The sequence below is a fragment of the Vipera ursinii genome (genome assembly GCF_947247035.1).
Source record: "Vipera ursinii genome assembly, chromosome: 3".
NCBI classification, from domain to species: domain Eukaryota; kingdom Metazoa; phylum Chordata; class Lepidosauria; order Squamata; family Viperidae; genus Vipera; species Vipera ursinii.
In genome coordinates this window covers 15,829,764-15,848,852 of record NC_139516.1, presented here as the reverse complement: position 1 = coordinate 15,848,852, position 19,089 = coordinate 15,829,764, and the positions used below count along the sequence as shown (strand labels likewise).

Here is a 19,089-nt window from a genome sequence, read left to right as displayed (position 1 = left end):
CGCTCCACACTCCACTACACAGTACACGCTCCACCTGACAGACTCCAGCGCCGTTTGAATTCAAACGCCCGCCCGCCTCCTTCAACGCCCTTTAAACCGCCTGCGCCTTCTGATTGGCGAGTCTCTCCCCTCGACTCCCAGACTCTCGACCGGTCATTGGCTAACTCCGTCGACCACACCCGCACTTCCTAACCGTTTCAGCTGAGTGTTTCAAGCACAGATTTCCCCTTCCGAGCAAGGCTCGCCCAACCGCTTTAGCTGCTTAGAAAGGCGGAGCGTAAACGTATCGGGCATTTGCACGTTAGAGGCGTACACTACGCTAAGCTAATGAAATAGGCGCATGAGGTTTGTCATCGCGCCGCCGGGGGCGTTTGGCCTCGCTTCTCCTCAACGCAAATTGCGCAGTTTCTCAAGCAACGGCAACCGGCTTCTAACGGTGGCGCGTCCGTCAGGCCGGGATAGAAGGAGGAGAGGCTTGCTTACCTTCCCACTCTCGGACACAGTTTTAGACGAAAGCCTCTGCCGCCCAGTCTGAATGAGGCAATTCCTTTACATGAGTTGGACCCCCTTGAAAGCTGCTGCGGGTTACATTTCAGCCATTGACACAAGGCATGATTAGGACAGGTTGCATGCTATGATGGATCGACATCATTAATCGGGTGCAGACCTTTAATTATAGGCAGAACAACAGTAGCTTCGCCTTATTTCTTACTACTTAATAAAATTGGTCTGCCTTTGAGCACAAGAAGAGCCAAACAAGCCATGGATGAATTAGATCAGGCATGATTGTTGCTGGAGGTCTCTTTTGGAATTTGTCACCAGTTTTGCAATTGTCAGGGACCGTTGTGCTTTTATGGACAATGTGTGATCTCCACAAGGTGCAGCAAGAGTAAAGGCATAAGAGTTCAGTGTGGCATTTTATAACACACTGATTTTTTTAAAAGGATGCTTGTGATTTTCCTGCATTTTATAATCCTAATGAGTTTTACAAGTTAAGGAATAAGAAGGGTCTGCATGAAGATTTTTTCCCCCTCTTTCTTTGAACACTAACCTACAATGGGATTGTATAATTTCTGAGTCAAGCAAGAGTCATTTTGCGGCCGAGGAACTTTCCCTCCAAAAGCAAGAAGAGAAGGGGAGAAATTGAACTTTGTTGGATTTTTCAAAATAAGTACCTCCGGTACAGTGACTACTGGCATTGTTTTGTCATGTCAAGTTAGCAGTTCTTCACTGTTCTCTAAAACAAACAATTTTTAAAAGAAGTACCCATGAACTTTAAAAAAAATAATAATTCTCCAGTCCTCTGTAAAGGCAACATGCTGAAAGTGTAGATTGATGTGCTGTTTATGAGGACTGTAAGGAACAGATTTCCAAAGTGTGACTATTATATGATATATTATTCTCTCAGAAAGAATGTCAAGTCGTCGTATCACTCCGCCATGCGACAGGCGGCAGCTTCCATGGGGCATGACTGGCATGGACTCGCCCACTGGTGAACTGCGGCCAATGCGATTACCATTTCTTGAAGCCGATGTAAGTAGCGTTGTTCTTTTGGATTAGTGTAATTGGGCATGCTGATGTGTAAATACCATAAATATTGAAGATACTGAAGATTGAATAAGAAAAAACCTGCTAGATTGATTTATAAAAAAAATTATATAGCCGCCCAATTTACACATAGGCAGCTCTAGGAAGCCTACACATTTTTTTAAAAATCCACTATATAATAAATGCCCATTAAAAAAACCCCATCCCACCCTCATGGCAGCAACAATACAATCAAATCAGCCACTTGATCCACTCCATCTCAATTTGTATTCCCCAGGTCTGCTGACAAACCGTCTTTTTAGGGCTTTTCAGAAAACCAATAGGGTGAGGGCTAACTGTACCTCAGGAATGATGCATAAAAAAGGGAAGAGCAATGGTCAAACCAAAGGCTGATAATAGTCTACACTATTGTTATTCTACAGCTACCCCTGAAAACCTTTAAGCCACCTAGCAGTTCGAAAGCACGTAAAAATGCAAGTAGAAAAATAGGGACCACTACGGTGGGAAGGTAACAGCGTTCCGTGCGCCTTTGGCGTCTAGTCATGCTGGCCACATGACCACGGAGACGTCCTCGGACAAGCGCTGGCTCTTCGGCTATGAAACGGAGATGAGCACCGGCCCCTAGAGTCGGAAACGACTAGCACGCATGTGCGGGGGAACCTTTACCTTTACCTTTATTTATAATATGGTCTTTTTTTTTCTCAGCAAATTATATTGAAAGGTGTGCTGTTTAACAGAGGCAATGTCCCGAACATTAAGCCTGACCCATTCACATTGCTCAAATTTTCTAAGGTTGTAAAACTGGATTGACCTGCTTGAATTTATCTACATTTAAATAGGTAGAGAACTGGAGATTCACAGCTAGACTTAAGTTTTCATTTTTCTCTCAAATTCAAATTAAACTGATTGGATTCTTCTGCTGAGTAAGAATTTCTAGGAATCTGGAACTTTCTTAAATTAGTACATTTAAGAGGAGGGAATCTATTCCTCAGCCTTTAAGTTTCATTCCACATTATAAATATTACACAGAATCATAGTATTTCATAAAGTACAGTAAGCCCAAAGCTGGTGTCTATCAGATGTATTGGACAGAGAATTGCCAGCACCTTGGCTGGAAATAAAACCTCCAAAAGACCTTTACAATATTTATTTCATTCATATAGCTGCTCTTTACAATATTTGTTTCATTCATATAGCTGCCCAGTTCAAGTAACATGAATCTGGTTTGAGGGATACAAAACTCACGTAGCAAAATACAGAACAATGCATGTCATATTTTATTACTGAACAAGTAGTCCTCAACTTACAACAGTTCATTTAGTGACCCTTTGAAGTTACAAGGGCACTGAAAAAAGTGACATGACCGTTTTTCACACGAACATTATAGCACCCCTATGGTCACATGATCAAAATTCAGACACATGGCAGCTGACTAATATTTGATGGTTGCCATGTCCTGGGGTCATGTGATCCCTTTTGCGACTTTCTGACAAGCGAAGTCAATGGGGAAGTCAGATTCACTTAACCATATTTTTAATTTAGCAACCTCAGTGACTGACATGACAATTGTAACAAGTAAGATTGTGAAATGCGGCAAAATTCACTCAAGAACTATCTCAGCTGGCAACATAAATTTTGGACTCAGCTGTGGTCGTAAGTCGAGGGTTACCTGTAATGTGACAGATTTCAGGCTTGTATCCTGAATTAAATATCGAATTGAAAAGGAAATAATTATTTGATATAACCCTTTGGTAGGGATCAGGTTGTCCATGAACAGTACCATGATTTGATTTGATTTTTTACATGAAGCCCACCTCAAACCCTGACAATTTGGACCCGTGGTGCCAAAAGTTTTGAACTTGTGTTTGTAATTTATTTATTTATTTGTTTGTTTGTTTATTTTTGGGACTTATATGCCGCCCTATCTCCTGAAGGACTCAGGGCGGCTAACAACAATAAAAGACAATAATTGTTGTTGTTAGCTGCGAAGTCGTGTCGGACCCATCGCGACCCCATGGACAACGTTCCTCCAGGCCTTCCTGTCCTCTACCATCTTCTGGAGTCCATTTAAGCTCACGCCTATTGCTTCAGTGACTCCATCCAGCCACCTCATTCTCCGTCGTCCCCTTCTTCTCTTGCCCTCAATCTTTCCCAGCATTAGGCTCTTCTCCAGTGAGTCCTTCCTTTTCATTAGGTGACCAAAGTATTTGAGTTTTAGCTTCAGGATCTGGCCTTCTAAACAACAGTCAGGGTTGATCTCCTCTAGGACAATAATACAAATGTTAAAAAAATTAAATTAAAGCCCCAATGATAAAATATTAAAAACATGGCTGACTGGTTGTGCAGACGTGTGCCCTGAACTGAATCCAGGTAAAAATCGTGGATCCAACTTTTTTTTTTTTCGTCTTTTGGATACTGCTCCTCAACATTTTATTAAGGGCATTGCTTTGTTTTTTTTTTTTTTTTTTTTGGTGGCAAGATTTGTGGGTTCTCCAGGTGGGAGGGAGCGATGCGGAACATCAAGTTTCTGCCAGTTCCAACGGCTCTCATCACGGGCCCAGTTTATTTATTTATTTATTTATTTTATTATTTAAATTTATATACCGCCCTATTCCCGTCGGACTCAGGGCGGTTTACAGGGAAAATTAAAATGCATAACATACAAATTAAAATCCGTTAAAACTATGATTAAATTACAGTCCCTGAAGTTAAACCAGGGGTTTGAAGGCAACCTCGGCTCTTTTATGACTCATGGACTTCAACTCCCAGAATTCCTGAGCCAGCTTGGCTGGCTCAGGAATTCTGGGAGTTGAAGTCCATGAGTCATAAAAGAGCCGAGGTTGCCTACCCCTGAGTTAAACTAAAAAGTTGCCCTTTTTTTTTTAAAAAAAAAAAAGCAAAGCGGAGGGTATCAGTTTTGACAGGCTACTCGGAAGCCCTCGTCCCCTTTGCTCCTTTCTCCTTCTTGGGATTCCCGGGCTCGGTTTCAGCTACGGTCAGAAAAATCCAAGTTCATCCGGGCTCTTTGATTTCAAGAATCCGACCTTGCGCATTTTACGCAGGGCAATCTCTGGCTCGCTCCTTCGTTGGATTGATTAGCTTTCCCTTCTCGCCAGCCGCGGCTTCAATCGATGTGTGGAGGCTCGATGCAGCAGCCTGTTCGACGGAGCGGTCCACGGGCCAGACTGCTGCTGCCGCCGCCGCCGCCGCCACAACCGCCGCCGCCCGCTCCGCTTCACCTGCCCGGCCAGTCGCCCCTTGACGCCGTCGGGCCCCCAGCAGCCCTCCTGAGCGGAGATCGATCGCGGACGAAGGACGGGCTCGTAAGTGTCGGGTCCGGTGGTTTCCCGCCTCGGCCAGTCGCTTCTCCCACATGGAAGGCGGGAGAAGGCGGTGCCTTTCCTGCGACGGACAAGCTTCTCGACCTATCCCCGTAGGGATAAAGGCCTTGGCGACGTGTAGTTGGTTACTCCAATCGTGGGGAGATTCTAAGACCTTGGCCCTTCAAACCTTGGCCCTCTTATGACTTGTGGACTTCAACTCCCAGAATTCCTCAGCCAGCCAGGCTGGCTGAGGAATTCTGGGAGTTGAAGTCCACAAGTCATAAGAGGGCCAGGTTTGAAAACCCCTGGCCTACAATGACAAACATTTATTTATTTATTTATTTGTTTGTTTTATATACCGCCCTTCTCCCGGAGGACTCAGGGCGGTGTACAGAGCAATAAAGAAGAATACAATAAAGTAATATAGTGGGGGGAAAAAATTAAAACCCAAATCCATCAGGCCAGGCCGGCTTGTTGGAATAGATAAGTTTTTAGATCGCGCCGGAAGGAGCGAAGGTCGGGGGCCATCCGGATTTCAGCTGGTAAGCGGTTCCAAAGGATTGGCGCACCCACCGAGAATGCTCTCCCCCTGGGGGTCACCAGCCGACATTCTCTGACCGGTGGCACCCTGAAACATGGAAAAAGGTTTTGATTTAAAGATCTCCAATCCCTCCTAAAGGGAACTGCATCCACCCTTTGCTGTGTATTACTTATCTAGGCCAGGATTTAATTGCTGTACAGTTGGTTGAAGGAGACCTAAGGTATATAGGTAGTCCGCGACTTGCGAACAGTTCGTTTAGTGACCCGTTCAAAGTTACAACTGGGAAAAAAGCGATTGGCGACCGTTTTCCCACCCTTGCGACCCTTGTAACATTCCCCGTGATCATGTGATCAAAATTCAGAGGCTTGGCAACTGACTCAGACCTATGAGGGTTGCTGTGTCCTAAGGTCATGTGAACACCTTTTACAACCTTTTAACAAGCAAAATGAATGGGGAAGCCAGGTTCACTTAACCATGTTACTAACTTATCAACTGGCGATTTGCTTAACAACTGTGGGAAGTCAGCTCCCCAGAGAAGGAAATATTAAAAAGGACAGAAAAATGTTTCCTAAAAAAATATTGAAGAACCAGGAAAGCATGCCCAGATTTCTTAATAGTCCCAGGTCTCCTTCCCCTAAGCCAGGGGTCGGCAAGCTGAAACAGTGAAAGAGCCACTCAGAACCGGTTCCTTCACAAAACAAAAAACTGGGAGCCGCAAAAAATAGTGCGCATGTGCACGCATGCGCAAAACAAGAGGCTGATCAGCGGTTGTATGCGTCCTCCCGGGAGCTCTGGCAACTCTGTAAGGAAAGCCCCGAACTTCACAAGTGGAAATTGAGGGAGATTGCCAGGAACACGAGATCAGCGTTTCTCAGCCTGCGCTGATCTCGCCCTTCTTGCAGTCCCCTCTCTGTTTCAGCTTGCTTTCGGCTACTTTTCTTTCGGGGGATCCAGTCTCTGCCACCCCCTTCTCTCAACAGCTGGATGCCCTGAAAGAAAAGCAGCCGAAGGTAGCAGCTCTGCAAGTCTCCGCCAAGAGAATGGGCGGCAAGCCTCCACCGCCCCATTCTCTCAGCGGAGCACTCCACCGCCCCATTCTCTCGGCGGAGCACTCCACCGCCCCATTCTCTCGGCGGCTTGCCATCCCATTGTCTCGTCTCGGCAGAGCCCAGCTGAGAGAAGTGGGCGACAGAGGCTGGATCCCCCGAAAGAAGTCTCTGCCAAAACGAGAGAATGGAGCGGTGGAAGCTTGCCGCCCATTCTCTCAGCAGAGACTTCTTTCGGGGGATCCAGCTTCTGCCGCAACGCACCGAGAGAACAGCAAGCCGCCCCATTCTCTCGGCGGAGCGCTCCACCGCCCTATTCTCTTGGCGGCTTGCCGCCCCGTTCTCTCGTCTTGGTGGAGACTTCTTTTGGGGTGGCAAGCTGCCGAGAATGGGGCGGTGGAGCGCTCCGCCGAGAGAATGGGGCGGCTTGCTGTTCTCGGCGCGGCAGAGGCTGGATCCCCCAAAAGAAGTCACCGCCGAGAGAATGGGCGGCAAGCCTCCACCGCCCCATTCTCTCAGTGGAGCGCTGTTCTCTCGGTGCGGCGCGGCAGAAGCTGGATCTCCCTAAAGAAGTCTCTGCCGAGAGAATGGGCGGCAAGCCTCCACCGCCCCATTTTCTCGGCGGAGTGCTCCACCGCCCCATTCTCTCGGTGGAGGCTTGCAGAGGTGGCGGTGGAGCTGCGCACACAGCTCTCCAAACCGTCGCCGCCTGTTTGGAGAGCTGCTGCCTTGTCAAACATGGACGAAGGCAGCAGCTCTCCAAACAGGGCAGTGGAGGTTTGGAGAGCTGCGCGTGCAGCTCTCCAACCCGCCGCTCTCCAAACCTCCACCGCCCCGTTTGGAGAGCTGATGCCTTCGTCAAACATGGACGAAGGCAACAGTTTTGCAAACAGGGCGGTGGAGGTTTGGAGAGCTGCGCGCGCAGCTCTCCAAACCACCGCCGCCCGTTTGGAGAGCTGATGCCTTCGTCCATGTTTGACAAGGCAACAGCTCTCCAAACGGGGTGGTGGAGGTTTGGAGAGCTGCTCACGCAGCTCCCCAAACCTCTGCCACCCCATTCTCTCAATGGGACTTTTTTACTCCCACTTTTTTTCCAGAATGGCAGAGCAGGACAGGGAGCCGCAGCAGATGGCTTAAAGAGCCGCATGCGGCTCCGGAGCCGCGGGTTGCCGACCCGTGCCCTAAGCAGAAATGGAAATGTAAACCTTCAGGAAGGTTGTAGCTAGAACAGTGATGGCGAACCTTTTAGAGACCGAGTGCCCAAACTGCAACCCAAAACCCACTTATGTATCATCAGGTGCCAGGTGGGCGTGGCCCATTGGGTTGGGTGTGGCCAATTGGGTGGGCGTGGCCCATTGGGTGGGTGTGGCTGCGGTGGTAATGGCAGACTGGGTGGGACTAAAAAGTTCAATCAATTCCAACTTTGCGAGATTTTTTTTTTTCCATGAAAAGTTGAAATTGATTGATTGATTGAACCTTTTTTTTTACACGGCAGTGGAGGCCTAAAGCAAAAAGGTTTTATAAAACCCAGCTGAAGGCCTAGGACTGGGGCGACGGCATACGTGCCTGTTGTGACTCAGGGCCAGCCTGTGGGTCCGGCAGCCGGCTCAGATGTCTCGGATGACTCAGATGAGGGGGAGGAGGAGGGTGTGGAAGACGAACTAGCTGATGACGGCTTGGAGGCTTCGCAGAGCCCCCAGCCGGGGCCCTCTTCTCAGCTGCGTGAGCCCGATAGTGCGGAGGATGATGACCCACAGCTGGCCCTGTTCAAGGACGCCCGACGCAGGAGGCAGTCGAGCAGGACCAAGCAGAGAAAGGCTGTGGGACTCCTCGGGAGGAGGCACAGGGAGACCACGCCCTGAACTCTAAATAAAAGGAGTGTTTGGGGAAGGGCTGGTTGCTGAAAGCAACCCTTCCGTTTGAGGATTCAAGTTCCAGTGTTTTTGTTTCTTGTTCTGTTGTTTGAGTAATAAATCTTGGCAGACGCTTTTCAGCCTCAGACGCTCTCCAGTCTCTACTGTTTGAACAGGGGTTTGCCTTATTGCAAGGCCGGTAGCAGGCTGGTTCAGAACAGTGCCCACAGAGAGGGCTCTGCGTGCCACCTGTGGAACACGTGTCATAGATTCGCCACCACAGGGCTAGAACATTAAGAAGACAAAGACACCTAAAATCTACATACCCCAGCCCCAGAGAAGCAGGACATGACCTTTGGACATAATAGGATTAACCCATCACCATCAGAATGCCAGAAGGGCACACTCAGACGCAGGCCAAAAGTTCATGACACAGGAAATAGCCTCAAACAGGAACAGGAAGCAACTCTAAACAAAAGGATCCAGAGGGTATAAAAACCTACCCCTTACATGTGGTCAGCCCTCCTTTTCTGCTGGATCCATCTTTCTGTCTGGCTTTCCTCTGTAATAAACTCTAACCTTCTTCCTAAAGCAGTCTCTGTTGTTTATCCCCGGCTTGGATGGAACCATGATGAAGATTTTTCTTCCAACACGACTATGGCAAGAAAGGTCTTAAAATGGTGTGAAACTCACTTAACAAATGCCTCACTTAACAACAGAAATTTGGGGCTCATTTGTGATCGTAAGTCAAGAACTACCTGTACAGTTCATGAAAACTCTGCAGCCTTTCTATTCAGGCAATAGCACAGCACACCAAATAGCAGTTTATTATTAGACTTGAGTGCAAATAGCTTGCAGGTGGCTCAGTGGGTTAGGACGCTGAGCTTGTCGGTCAGAAGGTCGGCAGTTTGGCGGGTCGAATCCCGAGTGCCGCGTAACAGAGTGAGCGCCTGTTACTCATCCCAGCTTCTGACAACCTAGCAGTTCGAAAGCACGTAAAAATGCAAGTAGAAAAATAGGGACCACTACGGTGGGAAGGTAACAGCGTTCCGTGCGCCTTTGGCGTCTAGTCATGCCGGCCACATGACCACGGAGACGTCCTCGGACAAGCGCTGGCTCTTCGGCTTTGAAACGGAGATGAGCACCGGCCCCTAGAGTCGGAAACGACTTGCACACATGTGCGGGGGAACCTTTACCTTTAAGGTTGTCTAAAGGCCTACTACATTTCCTACAGTAGGTGAAATTCCCTGCTTAAATCATCTGGGGAAATGTGGGGTAAAAGGTGGGAGTAGTTTCTCTGTGGTTTCAGTCTTGCCTTCTCTATGGTTAGAAAAATCAGTCTTTCTTACTCCTTCCTAATATTCTGTCACTATCTACTACCCATATATTTTATACTGGGACTTGTTCATATAAAAATATTTTTTCTGATATTATGGGTTTTTTTGTCACCTAGTTCATTTGTCACCAGTATTTTATCATTCTGTTTGGGGATTTTTTTCTGAAAAACAGAAAAGTACATTTTTTTTAAAAAAAAATTGTCATACATGAAAACAATATTATTTTTGTTTTAGATACCTGGAAGGCAACCCTTGTTCACAATGTATAGGCCAAAAGTAAGCCTTAAAGACCGGCAACAACTTTACAGGCTTATTATTAGTCAGCTGTTATATGATGGATATATCAATATTGCTAATGGTCTGATAAATGAAGTAAAGCCACAGTCTGTCTGTGCACCCTCTGAACAACTGTTGCATCTTATTAAACTAGGTAAGTTGAAACATCAGTAAACAAAAAATAAGGTGTTACAGTAATATTTTATGTGATACTAAACTTGATTATAGTTCTTTCCACACTAAAACCATTATTTTAATATGACCTCTCCCACATACCATTAATTAAATATAGCTGTGTAGAGATTCGGAATCAAAGGGCAAAATGTAATTCGGCTGTAGGTGACAACTATAAAAGTCCAGAAAAAGATGCAGCTACTTAAGATACTTCCCAATGGTTCTACATATACACTTTGAATTCACATGAATCTAAATCTCTGCACCACTAGCTTGCTTATTTGATTGATTCATTGATTGATTGATCGATTGAACCAACCATCTCATGTGATTCTGGACAGCTTACAATAAAATAGATAAACCAAAAGCAATGCAAAAAGTGAAAACCCATAGCAGCTAGGAATCATAAAACCCACTATTAATTTAAGCAAGAGACTGTCACTCAGGCCACCAGACTTTGGTTCTGTCTTCTAAAACAATGTTGAGCAATATTCCAGCCCATTGTCCAGTAATGATGTCATTCTAATTGACTTTTAGAACTTTTTCTGAAGTATTTCTAGCCTTCTGACTTTAAATGGTTGCCAGTCTAGCTGTAATGTCAGACTATACATTGGTATCACTATAAAGGTCCCTCCTTTACCTTCCTTTTTCCTACTGTTTTGCAGATTCCCAGACTTTTTTTTGTTGGTTTAAAATTTTGATTTGCATGGAAATGAATGATGTACTATGATTTACACAATAAAGAGAAGGAAGTAATTGAATTGTGGGAAGGAAAGAGCACACAAAGCAAGTTGTGCTCATATATTCTAAAGCAATACAGTACTTAGTTTTATGTTTGAATCAAATCAGTGCTAGAAGAAATAATCATTTTTATTTGATAAGCATTCTCTGTTCAGCTTATCTATAGATATTAAAATTCTATGCATTAACTTTACACTTACTATACATTTTATAAGCTTCCTGTAATTTGTAATTACAGTTATTTTGATGCAGTCTAAAATTGCATTTGCTTCTTGTACAGCCACGTGGTACATTATTGAATCAACTTTGGTTTATATTTAAAAATAAAATTCTCTCTTCCAGGAATGGAAAATGATGATAGTGCAGTTCAGTATGCAATTGGACGCTCTGATACAGTAGCTCCTGGAACAGGAATTGACTTGGAGTTTGATGCAGATGTACAGACTATGTCCCCAGAAGCATCTGAATATGAGACATGTTATGTCACATCTCACAAAGGACCATGTCGTGTAGCTACATATAGCAGAGATGGACAGTTAATTGCTACAGGATCAGCTGATGCATCAATAAAAATACTTGATACCGAAAGAATGTTAGCAAAAAGTGCTATGCCCATTGAGGTAAATATTGAAGTAATATGAGTCCATATTGTTGCTTCAGCTCTTTTTAGATCATCAGCTGTTCTCATAAAGAGATACTGAATGCTACATGGAAAGACTGTTCGGCAACCTTCAGAATTCAGGCTCTAGTTATTTAAAAATTTAAAAATACATATATTTTCCTTAGATTTCAATGAAGGTCTATAAGTTTATAGAAAAACTATAGCAGGAAGTACAAATAATTGCAGATGTGGTTGTGGATGGTCTTTGGATATTCACTTTTGCTGGGGATGTGGGAAGGATTAAGCTCCCGTTTGTTGTTCATTTTCTGAATTTAAATCCTTTTTGTAATGTCTAAACAGAGCTTTATTTCTTATTTTTCCCTATCCATTCTCATGTTCATTTTACCTTACTGCCATCCAATTTTGTTCTTCACAGAAAATTCTTTGTACAAATTTTTTTGGAGATTTTTTTATCTACAAAACTGGTTTTCAAATTAGTTAAAAATATGCTCTGAACTTATACAAATGGTAGCATCTAATGGTTTCTTGGCTGATTTCAGAATCGAAGCAGGATTGGCCTTCATGGTATTTAGATCTGGAAATTCCAGGAATGTTGGCTTGACTGGAAAATTGAAAGGTACTCTGGAAGAAGGCAATAGTAAAATGCTTCAATAACACTTTCAAAAAAGAATGGATGAGCCGTGATTAATTTGATAAATATTATGGCTTATGCTCTGGGAATAGCAGAAAATTTTGCCCAAAATAATTTCTTTAGGAAAAAAAATCTATGTGTACTATTGAAAAACGTTCTAGACAAAGCACATTTCTGAACATGCAAAATAATCATATTTTATACTATTTACCATATAAGCCAAGTGGGCTGCCAAGATTTTGAAAAATGCTTGCATGGCCACAATCTGCCATGTGAGAGTTTGTATATTTCAATTTTTTTTCTCTCAACGGGTTTGTATTAGCTTACTTTAAATAATAGGGTCTGTCTGAAAAAGAATTAACAGTTGTGAAAAGGTGGTGATCCACTGTGTTGTTTGTTCTTTAAACTCTGCAAAGGAAATTAGCTGTGTATTTACATGTATTTTTATTTTATATATATTTAAATGCTGTACTTTTAATTTTTACAGGTTATGATGAATGAAACAGCTCAGCAGAACATGGAGAACCATCCAGTTATTAGGACTCTTTACGATCATGTAGATGAGGTCACCTGTTTAGCTTTTCATCCAAATGAACAAATCCTTGCATCTGGATCAAGAGACTACACTCTGAAATTATTTGACTATTCAAAACCATCTGCCAAGAGAGCTTTCAAATATATTCAGGTCAGGTTCTCTTATCACACATTTCTAAGAAATATCATCAGAAGAAAAGATTTGTCTTGCTGGTGTTACTGAATATAACTTTTAGGTAGAAGGATTTAAATCATACTTGATGTAGCTTTTCAGACAGTTTTTCAGTTCTTAAATTATGGGTCAAGCATAGTAAGTTCTTTTTCTCTGTCGTTTATTTTAAATACTTGGAACATTGAAAATGAATGAGTACAAAACAATGAGACAGTTGGCAAAGACTGTATTAAATGTTTTTCTCTCAAACTTTTTTTTTCTATTGAAAGCTCATCATTATCATCCCAAGCTGCCTGGTGGGAAAATGTGTGTTTTCTATAATCATACCCTTTTATTTAAAATCTTACATTTTTTTAAAAAAATAATAGTCGTGCATTTTTAGGGAAGAAAAATAAGTTTCTCTCCCTCCTTCCCCCCCCCCCAAATCTCTTATCAAATGTATACTTGTACTTGTTCACACTCTGTCTTATATTTTGCCTGACTTGTTCAGATAGCAATGTCCTCTGGATATGAATTCATTTTATATTTGATATAAAATGAGGACCCAGATTGTTGGGGGCAATAAGCTGACTTTGTAAAAATGCCGCTGGGGGGGGGGGGCGAAAGCCCTAATAAGCAGGCATATACATAGAATGAAGGCTATTGCTAAGCACGTTGATTTGTGCTTCTTAGATTGTAAGCCACCCTGAGTCTTCGGAGAAGGGCGGGATATAAATGGGATTTAAAAAAAACAACCAAATAGTGGTTGATATCTAGATACGTTACAGTTACAGGATAGTACACTCTAATGCTAATTGTTTGATTTCCAATTAAACAGGAAGCAGAAATGCTGCGCTCTATATCTTTCCATCCTTCTGGGGATTTCATACTTGTTGGGACACAGCATCCTACCCTACGGCTCTATGATGTTAATACTTTCCAGTGCTTTGTATCTTGCAATCCTCAAGATCAACATACAGATGCTATATGCTCAGTTAATTACAATGCAAGTGCTAACATGTATGTAACAGGCAGCAAAGATGGATGCATCAAATTGTGGGATGGAGTTTCAAATCGTTGTATCACCACTTTTGAGAAGGCACATGATGGCGCTGAAGTCTGTTCTGCCATTTTCTCTAAGAACTCCAAGTACATACTCTCAAGTGGAAAGGATTCTGTGGCTAAACTGTGGGAGATATCCACAGGAAGGACACTAGTCAAATATACAGGTGGGTGAAAACTAATCTGAACAATATAATCTGACTTTCTCTGCTTTGGCTTTTGTAGTGAATCCTGTAGGTAGTTGCGTTAAGCTACGTGTATTCATGGGCATACATGGATTTCAGCAATGCACAATACAAAACCTGTTAGGTAATCACAGTTTTTCACTTGCCTGATAAGTGTAAGTCACGGGTATCAAATTTGATCACATCATGTGACATATCGCGACGGTTTTTGCCTTTGCGGAGCCGGGGTGAGTGTTGCCTGTGCGTGATGCATCTGACACTCCTGGTGTAAATTACTCTGTGAATCTGGAACACTTTGTTTTACCTCAGAAGAAAGTATGTATTTTCTTTGTTTATCCTAAGTAACTGAATGACCTAAAGTCTAAAAAGTATTTTATAACTGACTTCATACAGTTTTCCTGTTCTATAATTGTGTGAATTAGTACTGGTGTGTGTGTGTGTGTGTGTGTGTGTGTGTGTGTGTGTGTGTGTGTATTTATTCCATTTATATCCCGCCCTTCTCTGAAGACTCAGGGCGGCTTACAATCTAAGAAGCACAAATCAATGTGCTTAGCAATAGCCTTCATTCTATGTATATGCCTGCTTATTAGGGCTTTCGAGGGGCCCCAAGCGGCATTATTACAAAGTCAGCTTATTGCCCCCAACAATCTGGGTCCTCATTTTACCTACCTCAGAAGGATGGAAGGCTGAGTCAACCTTGAAATTTTGACTTCTATACTGCCCTATTCCCGTAGGACTCAGGGCGGTTTACAGGGCAATTAAAACCATACAATACAAAAGTTAAAATAAATTTAAAACAAGTAATTAAATTTAAGCCCAAAAATTAAAACTTTAAAACCCAATTAAAAACCCCTCAGTCTAGGCCAGACAGCTCAAAGAGCCAAGTTTTAAGGTCCCGGCGGAACGAACGGAGGTCGGGGGCAGTCCTAAGTTCCATAGGAAGTTGGTTCCAAAGGGCAGGCGCACCCACAGAGAAGGCCCTCTCTCTGGGAGTCACCCGTCAGCAGTCCTTCACCGGTGGTACCCTAAGAAGGCCCTCCCTGCTGGAGCGCACAAGACAATGGGAAGTTGATGCCGGCAGCAGGTGTTCCCTCAAATAATCCAGACCCAAGCCATTTAGAGCTTTATAGGTCATCACCAGCACCTTGAATCTCACCCGGATATATGTACATATATGTATATGTACAATAATTAAGTAAATCATAACTTAATTAGGAGATTAGGAAAAATCAGAGTATAATTTGCTACCTGCTAGGAGCATACTTTGTACTTCTGAATTGCTATTTCTGTAGATAAGAGATGTTTTTAAGAGAAATTCCTGAGCAGGGTCCTGCATTAACACATGTGTTTCAAGTAATACTTGGTATTAAAATGAGGTTGCTTCTTCATAGAGTCTGTCATCAAATGCAGCACAAAATGTAAACTTGGCATTTCTCTCCGTGTTTTGTTTCCCCCTTCACCTTCAGTGTGAAATATTTTTAAACAGTGTAAAACTCCTAAAAGAGTAATCACAAAACATTTAAACAGATCCATCTTCTAAAATGATCCTGTTTCATGTTTCAGTTTATAATATATCAAGCCAGCAGGGTGCAGCCAAAACTTAACGTGCTGAATTGCTGTGTGTATTGTACTTCTTTAACAAATAAACTTGGAGAACTTTCATTACCACACATGCTGTAATTACAACTGATGCAGAAAAACCAGCTGCCTAACACAAGATGCATAACAAAACTATGCATAACAAAACCCCATTCTAAATCCACTCTCACTAGGGCTAAACTGGGTCTAAGGCCACCACAGTACACATTGGCATGAATTGAGTGGAAACCACTGTCCCCCCAATCCTTAAAAAGTATTTGTAGGCATTAGTATTGTACGTTTGGGGAATATATACTGCTCTCTCTCTTTCCCATCTCATATTATATATATTCATGGATTTCACAGGTGTTTTATTTTACAAATAACCATAGCAATCTATTTTTTTTCTTTTTCTTTTCTTTTTTAAAAATCAGATATAGATGAAAGATAGCATATAGTCTTTCCTTAACAATACCAATTTCCTTAATTAGTAAAAAGAAAACCCAGATTCTGGCTATTATTAAAAAAAACTAAGTCAATATGTTATCTTTCTTACACCCTTATATTAATCTTTGGGGAGTTAAGCTATACCTTCAATGGCCGAGCTTCATTCTACTCTTGAAATAATAGCTGGCTTGAAATTATAGCAGTTCTTCATTGTTTGTGATAAATGATTATAGTAGAGGAAATTCACATCCTTTTACACTCAGGAGAAAGTTTGAAAGGTAAGTTGAGCTTGACTGCTGATAACTTCATTTGATATGTCAAGGTAGTTTTCATGGCAGCAATAGATAAGTTGCTTACCATTGCTTTCTTGATTATTATGTCAGTCTCCCAGTCTGGCCTACAACTTTAGTCAGTGGTGGGATTCAAATATGTGAACAACCGGTTCTCTGCGTGGATTCCGCTTCTGGAAGTCTGTTCTGGACCTGGGCAACAACAAAATTAGCTACTGGTTCTGCCGAAGTGGTGCGAACTGGCTGAATCCCACCACTGACTTTAGTATTTAGTAAAGTCTTCCAATCAGATACCATCCAGGCCTGATTCTCTTAAGCTTCTGGAGTCAGAGATGGTCATATGAGAAATAAAGTCCTATTTTCAAGTCCTGTGAATTTGGAGGAGTAAATACACTACACTAAACAATGTGAACTAGTCTGGACTTTGGGAAATGCTGAGGATTTTCTTTTCTGTGAATATTCTTACTGACCTTACTAATGAATATGTTGCCCATGATAGGAGATTTGACATTCTTATTGTTGGGCTTTAATACTTAAAAATATTGAATCTACCCAGCAAAGGATGGAATATGTGAGTGAATGCCATATAATTAATTATATACAATATGCTGTTAAACCTACAGGAGCTGGCCTGAGTGGACGCCAGGTTCATAGGACACAGGCTGTTTTTAATCACACTGAAGACTATGTCCTCCTTCCAGATGAAAGAACCATTAGCCTTTGCTGCTGGGATTCACGAACAGCAGAACGAAGAAACCTCCTTTCCTTGGGGCATAACAGCATTGTTCGCTGCATTGTCCATTCGCCTACAAATCCTGGGTTTATGACTTGCAGTGATGACTATAGAGCTCGATTTTGGTACCGAAGATCAACCACAGATTAAAACAGCAGTTCTGAAACATTTGCGCCAATTTTATTCCATTTTCTTTTTACAAATAAGTGTTTTTATTATGATTTATTTAAGTTTGAAAATGAATCACCTGTAAGAAAGAAACAAGCCCAATACCTTAAGGGTATTTTTAAAGTTAGGGTCTTATATTTTTTTTATATATATTTTTTTTTAAAAAAACCCATAAGGTTTAACTTTTTTCTTAAGTGTACAAGTTTGCCCATTTTTACTACTTAAAATTGGTCTTTTGATTTTATGTTTTTAACAAAACATTTCATATTCTTGATTTCCTTGGATATACAATAATTGCCTAGTTCTGACTTGTAATTTTGTACTGTACTTTAATGTTTTGTTATTTCTTTAGATGATTTAACCTCTGCTAGCCTACAGTTCTCTTATTAAAACTGATTTTTACAGCAGTGTGTCTTTGTTTTCTTAGTATTAACCATTTCCTGTTTCTGCATCATAATCCCAAATAAGGAACACATGTTATGACTACAAAATACATTAAGAAGTTTTGGTTAATCACGTGCCTTCTCTGAACTAAGTTTGGTTTGAAGGTGAAATTTCATCACTAAGCTATACATAACAGACAAACTGCAAATTGGAATTTAATCTGTTGTACGACTTGAAATGGATAATATGCTAGGAAAAATAATACAGATTATTAAAAATGTATTAAAGTAAGTTCATCCTCATCCCCATTTACAGATCAGCTGTTCAGACATACTCTTAAATACTCAGCCAATATAGTTTATTTTCCAGACTGAATTTTCACATAGGAACATTTAGAGTCAAGGAATTTTCCTTGTGTCAACTGAGAAATAATGTTTGTATGGGATGAAATTTTGCTCAAGAGTACCTTAGGACATAGTTGAGTAAGCTGCAAATAATACAGTTGAACAATAAACATTTTATAAACCACAATGGCTAAGTTCACAAGGTGCTAAATTATATAGTTGGCTTAGTACAAAATAGAAAATTTGAAAATGAGCAGTGATGCTGCACCAATACTCCTCTCGACTTCCCAAAGCCTTGCTTTTAAAACGGTCTTGACAAAAGTAATTTTATTCCTGAGAAGCATTAAAATAGACTTATTTCTAACAGGAAGTAAGCCTGCTGAATGTTGTGTAAACAATTCAAAAAGAGGAAGGGACTGTCAGATCTACGGATACTTGGGGTTACAGTTCTCACACTTGGGATTAGAACTGTCACATTAATTTAATTTAATTTATTAATATTTCTATACCGCCCTTCTCCCGAAGGAATCAGGGCGGTGAACAGGGCAAGAATAAAAAACACAGAATTACAAAAGTCAAAAAATGATTAAATACATGCCCACTAAAAAAAACAATTAATACATAGTAAAACCCCAATAAAATACAATAAAAACCCCACCAATCCCCCATCAGGCCAGGCCGGCTTGTTCGAACAAGTATGTTTTTAGATCGCGGCGAAAGGAGCGAAGATCGGGCGCCGTCTGGAGCTCAACCGGTAACTGGTTTCATAGCTCCGGGGCGCCCACAGAGAAAGATCTCCCCCTGGGGGCCACCAATCTACATTCTCTGACCGGTGGCACCCTGAGGAGGCCCTCTCTGTGGGAACGCACAGGGTGGAGGGAAGTTGATGCCAGCAGCAGGTGTTCCCTAAGGTACTCCGGACCCCTGCCATGTAGGGCTTTAAACACCATTACTAGTACCTTGAATCTCACCCGGAAGACAACTGGCAACCAATGCAGCTCACGGAGCAGAGGTGTAACATGGGAGTATCGGGAGACTCCCAACACAACTCTCGTGGCTGCATTCTATACCAGTTGGAGCCTCCGGGTGGTCCTCAAGGGAAGCCCCATGTAGAGAGCGTT

At 42.3% G+C, this 19,089-nt stretch overlaps 1 protein-coding gene across 2 annotated transcripts; it reads left to right on the top strand.

Annotated features, from left to right (window-relative positions):
• The first annotated feature begins 4,377 nt into the window (after nt 1-4,377).
• CSTF1 (cleavage stimulation factor subunit 1) lies at nt 4,378-17,647 on the top strand. 2 transcript variants are annotated; one of them, XM_083357429.1, is made up of 6 exons: nt 4,378-4,871; nt 9,883-10,078; nt 11,182-11,459; nt 12,580-12,777; nt 13,616-14,006; nt 16,963-17,647. In XM_083357429.1, exons 1-6 carry the CDS (start codon nt 4,680-4,682, stop codon nt 17,220-17,222), a joined length of 1,515 nt encoding a protein of 504 aa, XP_083213555.1. In that variant the 5' UTR covers nt 4,378-4,679; the 3' UTR covers nt 17,223-17,647. The 2 variants fall into 2 exon arrangements, with proteins under 2 accessions (XP_083213555.1, XP_083213556.1); XM_083357430.1 differs by lacking the exon at nt 4,378-4,871 and adding an exon at nt 9,532-9,544.
• The last annotated feature ends 1,442 nt before the right edge of the window (nt 17,648-19,089 follow it).